General features: G+C 39.1%; 1 protein-coding gene across 2 annotated transcripts; it reads left to right on the forward strand.

Moving 5' to 3' along the window:
* Nucleotides 1–1,277: 1,277 nt before the first annotated feature.
* On the forward strand, nt 1,278–7,680 carry ankk1 (ankyrin repeat and kinase domain containing 1). Of its 2 annotated transcripts, none has more exons than XM_084127544.1 (8): nt 1,278–1,539; nt 1,818–2,097; nt 2,345–2,496; nt 2,593–2,642; nt 2,838–2,993; nt 3,552–3,652; nt 4,830–4,854; nt 4,960–7,680. In XM_084127544.1, the coding sequence occupies exons 1-8, from the start codon at nt 1,343–1,345 to the stop codon at nt 6,213–6,215; spliced, it is 2,217 nt and encodes a 738-aa protein (XP_083983670.1). In that variant the 5' UTR covers nt 1,278–1,342; the 3' UTR covers nt 6,216–7,680. The 2 variants fall into 2 exon arrangements, with proteins under 2 accessions (XP_083983670.1, XP_083983671.1); XM_084127545.1 differs by having other exon boundaries at nt 1,321–1,539; nt 3,552–3,643.

Consider the following 7,680-nt stretch of genomic DNA (forward strand, 5'->3'; position numbering starts at 1 on the left):
GAGGGTGAGGGTGAGTTGTCCCTCTAACCCTCGGTTGGGTTGTTCATCCTACCACTGTCTACTTTCTTTTTCTTACTTTTGACATTTACCATTCTTTAATGCAGGATGTGCTGATGTCAAAGATATACATGAATGCTTCTCGTTATGTATCACTATCCCAGCGCTCACAAAAGTTAGATATGTTGTTCATCTGCTTATTAAATTTCACTCCATGTGTTTCCTTCTCAAGTAATCGCCGTTGGATGAAAAAAGAAGCAATTAAGTAGTAACAAGCAGACATTGCCTTTGAGATGCATCTCTATGTAAATCCCACCGTCAGGATGGGACAACCTAGGGGCGAATCAGATTTACTGTCTTTGAAGATCACTTAATAAAAAACATAATAGCTTCTTGTAATTGAAAGTACAATCAAAATGGGCTCAACAGGAAACAAAGCGAATATGTCACAGAACTGGGAAGAAACAAGCTTCAATATTAAATGGTCCTTGCATCAATATATACCCAAGAAGAAAATCAACAGATTCTGTATTCATGTTGAAATGGTGGCTGGCTTTGTGCACCTTTTAAAGGATGAAGTGTCTCTTCGAGTGGAGGACAAAGCCTGAATCGCAGCGGCTGCATGCCAAGTCTCTCCTTCGAAGCCTTACAAGAACGCTGAAGAGGCATGGCATCGTCCCCTCGGTTCAAAAGTGCTGCTTGCCACTTGATTTTAATTACTTTTATTAATATCATTACTTTATTTTTGAAAACCTGTCATTAAAGGTTCATTTGCATCACACTTTGACTTAGAATAACATTCACTTCACAGGTTTTTGCTAATGTGCCAAGAAATTCAAAAGGCAGTGCTTGAGAGATTAACGAACAGTGGGAAAACTTCCAGAGAACATTAGTAATTATATTGAAAATGGGACATGCATTTTTTTGCACTAAATTGCGTGTTTAAGTTGTGTTGAGCTGTAAGATAATTAATCATAAAACCCTTCAATTATATATTTTGCATCAAATATCTTTGGACATGTCACTAAATTATATTAAATAAAATGCAGCTTCTTCCCTAACAACAAACCACAAACATGGTAACATATGAGGCGATCCCTGCTGTAAAAACATGAAGCTGGTATATCCAGTTATCAGGTGTCCCACATAAATCTCTCAACCTCACCTGTGTAACTCATTCAAAACTGGTTTTGTTGCATTTCTATTCTAAAAATCAGTGCTCTGACTCCTCCCACCAAAACCAGCAGTCCTTTTTGTTTAATATGCATTTCCTTGACCTGGTTTCTGTGTGCCAAGAAGAAATGTTGAAGGACACGGTCTTCATTTCCTGAGCCTGGAAAACAAAATGACAGCAGATAATTCCAGTGTAAAGGATTCTTTCAGAGATGGCTGCCTGGAGAGATTTACTCATTTTAAAAAAGACGACTTTGAAAATGACTGGGAGAAAGTGGTTGAGCGCAAGTTTGGTCGAGTCTATAAGGTGAAGCTTAAAGTCTGGCGGGAAACGTGTGCCCTAAAGACTACAACCAATGATGATTACAGGTACAACTACACATCAGAGTAGAAAAAGATATACTGTTATTTGTAAGTAGTTGGCAGTTACCATAATGACAAAGTATTATAAACTGACAGTTTTATTGAATGCTAACTGCAGTAAATTTAAATATGTATATGCTATATACATAGTCTGTATTTTTGTAGTTCTCATTATATTTGTATTTTGTATTATTATTTGTATTGTCTGCTCTTTATATAAAATATTTGCATATACTATATATATTATTTTATTATCAATTATTTTACATTTTATGACCCAATAGGAACATGATAGAGATGTCCAAAATTGGAAGAATGAAGTTCAATTATTTAATCTCCATTTATGGAATAAGCAAAGATCCGCCTGCTTTAGTGATGGAATATATGAGAAAGGGATCCTTGGATAACCTTCTCAGCAGTCATTTCTTAATGTGGCCCAAGAAATTCCAGATGATCCATGAGATGACGATGGGCATGAATTTTCTGCACAGCATGAAACCGCCCATCCTTCATTTAAACTTGAAACCAGCTAACATTCTTCTTGATGATCATCTTCACGTAAAGGTGAGTCAGATACTATGTCATGTTTTAAAATGTATCTGAAGTAATTTCTGGTAAAAAATAGACTCTACAAGAAAGAGAGCTAGTGGTTTTGCTAACTCTTTAAAATAAGGTTGTATATATGATAACATTAGTCACAGCTTTTATAATTCTTGGTTAATGTTACTTTCTACATATATGCAATATGTTATGTTAAAATATGCAACCTCATAGTGTTGTTGCAGTTTTAGGATGTATTTTCTCTTTAAAGATTTCAGATTTTGGCCTCATTAAATGGGAGGAGTTCTCTAATAAGACTGACTTTATTGAACACCTGACAGCTCGAGGGAACATAAACTATGTGCCTCCAGAGACCTTTACCCAGAATCCTGAACCTCCTGGAACGAAGTATGATGTGTACAGGTGAGAGTTCATAACTTAAAGAACATTACGGTATGTGCATGAATTTGACAATGAGTTATGATATGCCATGAAATAATCGTCTAACCATTCTCACAGCATTTCTATTATTATGTGGGAAATTCTCACTCAACAGCGCGCGTATCAAGGTAAATATTGTTCCTAATTTTGGCACTTTTAGTTCAAATTAGTTTCAGGCCACTTTTGTACTGAATTCATTGCATATGCCTTTTACACTCTGTTTGTTATGAGATTGCTTGAAGCACAAGCTGTGTTTGTATTAAACTCATTATTTGGAGTTAATATAACACTCCAAGCAATTTGTTCTATTTTTCTTGCCACAGGTCTGACTATGACAGAAATATTAATCAAAGTGTCATCTGGCAAAAGGCCTGGTGTAGAGAAGATCCCTGAAGTCAAGCCCCCGGAGTGCGAGGACATGATCGGTGTGATGCAGCAATGCTGGGACCAAGACTGCAGCCGGCGACCTGCTTTCTGTGGTAACAAACCTCCTTTTTTTTCTTGCTTCTGCTTAATGAAGAATAGTGCTCGATTACAAACAGACAAAATGCATTCCAGAAGCCTCAGTAGAAGTTTGCTCGGTTGTCTCTCTGGTCGTATTCCTTCTGAAATAGCAATGACCAATTAACCAACATTGTTGCACCTCTTATCAACCTCCCTGTTCCTCTGCTATTGTATCTTCATCAGGTCACCTTCAGTAAAAGGTCTAATTAAATTAGTGATAATGCTTATGAATTTTATTATTCAATGTTTGTGTTCAAGCATTAGTTTAATAAGCTTCTGCTAATTTTGCTGCATTGTTGTATTGTATAATGAGCTAAATATGATTAATCTTGTACATCAGATAACTAAAAGTGCGTTTTACACTGCCAATTTAGATGCTCCATAAGAGTTGCTAAAAGGCTGTCAATCATTGGCTGGCCATTTGCAAAAATAATTCCCAAATGATCACTCTTGTGTGAAAAGCCCTAAAAAAGGCAAGAGCAAAAATGTTTCCCAAAGTGACAATCAGCTGCATCATCTCCATTTTTCTGCAGAGATCGTTCGGGTAACTGAAGTCCTCAGTGAAGTCTTGAAAATACCAGAGACGGTTTCAGGGGGTGAGATAAGAAAGCGTCTGCCTGAACAGGTATTGAACGTAAGTGACTCCTCCAGTGCATGTTTAGACCACACTACACCATCAGCACATGAGGTGTTAGCATGAGTAATATTAAACAGTGCAAAATATTCATATACAAAAATTTTTTACTCCAAACTAAAGAAAAAATCGAACTAAAGCAATAATTTGTCTTTTTGAAATGTCATAACCACATTAGTCCGACTGAAATTGGACTAACACTTGGACAAACAGACCTAGACCTAATGCAACTACAGCTTGGCTTCGTTCAGCATTTATTCACGTTAATCAAACTACAATTGGCGTCAGAGTTGTATGCTTGCTCCAAACATCAGTAATGATGCACAACGTGTATAATACATAAAGATTATCTAGCAAGACTGCAACCTGCGACCTGCATTCTCTGATAACAAGCATCAGTTAACAGACCTAGATAATGCGATAGCAGCTAGGCTTTGCCCAGCATTTATATATGTTAATCGTACTTCAGTGTGCCTTAGTGTTGTGTATATTTTCATTAATTTCAATTTTTTAGAGATTATGGGCCAGATTTACTAAATAGGGCAAACTAGCGCTGATGGGAGTGGAAAGTTCTGTGCATGATCTACTGACAACGCGCAAATTAAAGAACACAGACACAGCCGGATCATTTCCATAATGACCAATGCAATCTACCAAGAGCAGCACAACTTAGCGTCTGGTTTAAGACATGCTTTTTTTTGGGCGGTAAATAATGGTGCAAATGCCAGTAAATTGACTAGCGCAAACCTTAGTTAATCACCGTGCATGATTCATTTAAATACTCTCCTCCCATAAATTTTGTGTCTGAAAGGGAAACTCTTACAAATGCATATGCAATAAGGTCAGCCACAAAAATAACTGTCCACGCCTTTTTAGCGCTAATTTTTCACTGCGTGACTTAGTAAATCCTGAAAGTAGTTTTTAACGCCAAAAGAGGATTTGCGCTTGCGCAAGCAGTTAGTAAATCTGGCCCAAAGACTATAGCTCAAGTACGCAAAAGAAAGCACTGTAGTTCAATTATAACTGCGCATGTAAACGTACTTACTGCCATATCTCGATCAGCACAACAAAAACTGCACACAAACACACATTTCTTTGAAATCCATGACAACAACTATATATTTGCTAGTCACACAATAGATGTAACATGAATTTAATTTAGCTTTCTCTCCATTAGCCAAAGAAAACAGCTGACGCTTCAGGCAAGTATTTTGTTCTCACAATCAGTGTCTTTCTTACTTTCTGTCCAAACTGTACAAACACACTCTTACTGTATATAAAACTGTCCACCATCCCATTCATTACAGATGATTCTAGCATTCACTCTCTGCTTATAAGAAAAGACTTTGAGAGCTTTAAGAATGTTCTGCGAAAAGAGCATGTATCGACGCTCTTCCAAGACAACAACACTCTCCTTCATCACGCCGTTGCAAGCGGGGACAAAGAAAGCGTGCGGATGGTCCTGGATCTAGGAGCCTCTGTGAACTGCCAGAGTGTAAAAGGCTACACCCCACTCATTGTTGCAGTTCTCCACAAGTTTTACGACATCTACAGCTTGCTGACAGAGCGCGGGGCTGACGTCAACCTCAGCGATGGTGACCAGTGGACTGCCCTGCATTTTGCCGTACAGACTGGCGATGACAGAGCCGCTCGCCTCTTGTTGGAAAATAAGGCGAGAGCCGACGCCAAGGAGAAGGACGGCTGGACGCCTCTGCATCTGGCTGCTCAGAATGGCCACGAGAACATTGTGAGAATCTTGTTCCCGCGTCTGGATGCCGTGGATGAGCAGGAGCACCAGTCTGGCCGTACGCCACTTCATGTGGCTTGCATTTACGGCCATTTAGAGATCGTCAAGCTCTTGCTCAAAAAGGGAGCTGATGTCAACAAACAGGATAACCTTCAGTCCAGTTCCCTACACTTAGCGGCAGATGAGGGGCACTTCAGGGTGGCCCGTTTGCTGGTTAATAGTGGGGCTGATCTGAAAACAGTCGATAAGCAAAGCTACAGTCCCCTTCATTTTGCCGCTCTGAAGGGTCACACGGGTATCTGCAGACTCCTATTGAGTAACGGACTCGACCCCAACATCAGAACCTATCAAAATTGGACAGCCATGCACCTGGCAGCCTTGAAAGGCCATCCGGAGACTATCCTTGTGTTGGAAGAGCACCATGGCTTAGTCAACGTCCAAGGGAAAGACGGCTGGACGCCTCTGCACCTTGCCTGCCATCATGGACAGGATGGGGTGGTGACGGTGCTGCTAACAGCAGGTGCTGACCCTAACCTGGCCGAGGATAACGGCTGGACGCCCCTCCACTTAGCCTGTAATAGTAGCTGCTTCCCTAGTGTGCTGCAGCTGATATCCCATCAAGCCAATGTGAACGAACAGAATAACAGCCAGTCAACTCCATTGCATTTAGCCGTCCAGCTCAGCAACATCCCCATCATCAAAGCCCTGCTGATGAATAATGCACAGCGGGGTATAAAGGACTCGAAAGGATGCACCGCTTTAACCTTGGCTCAGCGGTGCAACAATACAGAAGCTGTGGAGCTACTGGACAGCTAGCACACTGGCTGAGACTCTGGCGGAGAGCGAGCCGTGTTCAGTGACAGATAACTCTACCATTAGAGGGAGTCCAGCATTGATTCCTGCTATCGATTTCCTTCCTTCCTGCAAAGCCTGTTCTTATAAACACTCTCACTGTTGTTTTGATTTAGATTTCTAGAATTTAACGCCTTTGTTTGGGTTTGGTTTGGAGCTCAGGTGTGTTCTGGGAATGGAAGTGTTATGAATGAAGGATTTTGACTAGCAACATGTAGTGAAAGTCAACAAAATCATAATTGTGTCAGTTTATTTATAGTGAATAATTCATCAGAGCATTTTATTCTTACAAAATCAGTTGTTTGTTTGTTTGTTTGTAATATTGAATCAAAACAATAACTTGCTCCATCCCTGAAACTACTTTCCTTGTCTGTTGATGACACTTACGTTTGCACAGGTTAATGAATAATGTTAAAGGGATAGTTTACTCAAAAATGAAAATTCTGTCATCATTTACAGTCCCTTGTGTTGTTCCAAACCTGTAGGATTTACTTTCTTCTGCGGAAAATAAAATAAGATATTTTGAAGAATGTTGGATACTAAACAGTTTTGGTCACAAGTGACTTCCATTGTATGGAAAAAAATATGTTCCACAGAAGAAAGAAAATCATACATGACTGTAACATGAGGGAGAGAATTTTTTGAGTGAACTATCCCTTTAACTAGAAGCCAGATTGCAATACCTTTATCAACCTCACATTCAGTCTGGCTCCATTCTGGTGTGTAACGCCCACATTTTTTCACAATCTAATCTATTTGCACACTTTTTTTTTTTTGTGCTCAATATCCCATTCAACTTTAAAACACATCATATTAGAGGAATAAAATAAGTTGTAAATTCATGCACAGTAAAATTTAACATCATTCAATGCATTCATGCTAGTATGAATTGAATTCCACCAATGTAAAACATACACGTGTACAGTAATGTTATGGGTAAAAAATCACAACCATTTGTGGCATTCAAATGGCATGTTACGTTCACAGACAAAAGCCAAAAAGAAACCTGTTTTACAACATGCTTATCACTTCCCAGCAGGCTTCCGCTCACGTTCGACAGCTTTGTCCTAAATACAAAGGGCAAAAAAAAAAAAAAAACTTTCTACTTTACTATAGTGGTGCATTTCAGTCATAAGTTGACACCAGTTCACACATAATATATATATATTATGTGTGAACTGGTTTCAACTGACTTTTCCTCAAGTGAATATGTTAATAAAACATCAGTGCCTTGTGAGGGAATCAGAACACATACAGACTATTATCACAGACTGTGGTTTGCTCTGCAGCCTCTCAACTGTAATGTACATGACACTTTACTTATCTCATTAATGTCAGCATAATAACTAAAGCTTTGAGAACATCTATAGCGTGGATTGATGCAACCCTCATTGATATGCAGTAATATGAAAATAAATGATCTTTTTTA

Source organism: Abramis brama, assembly GCF_963993115.1.
Source record: "Abramis brama genome assembly, chromosome: 10".
Taxonomy (NCBI): Eukaryota; Metazoa; Chordata; class Actinopteri; order Cypriniformes; family Leuciscidae; genus Abramis; species Abramis brama.

Coding starts and splice junctions, on each gene's coding strand:
- ankk1 (XM_084127544.1), top strand. CDS start 1,343: ATGACAGCAGATAATTCCAGTGTAAAGGATTCTTTCAGAGATGGCTGC. Junction 2,098..2,344: donor ATGATCATCTTCACGTAAAG/GTGAGTCAGATA, acceptor TTCTCTTTAAAG/ATTTCAGATTTTGGCCTCAT. Junction 2,497..2,592: donor ACGAAGTATGATGTGTACAG/GTGAGAGTTCAT, acceptor CCATTCTCACAG/CATTTCTATTATTATGTGGG.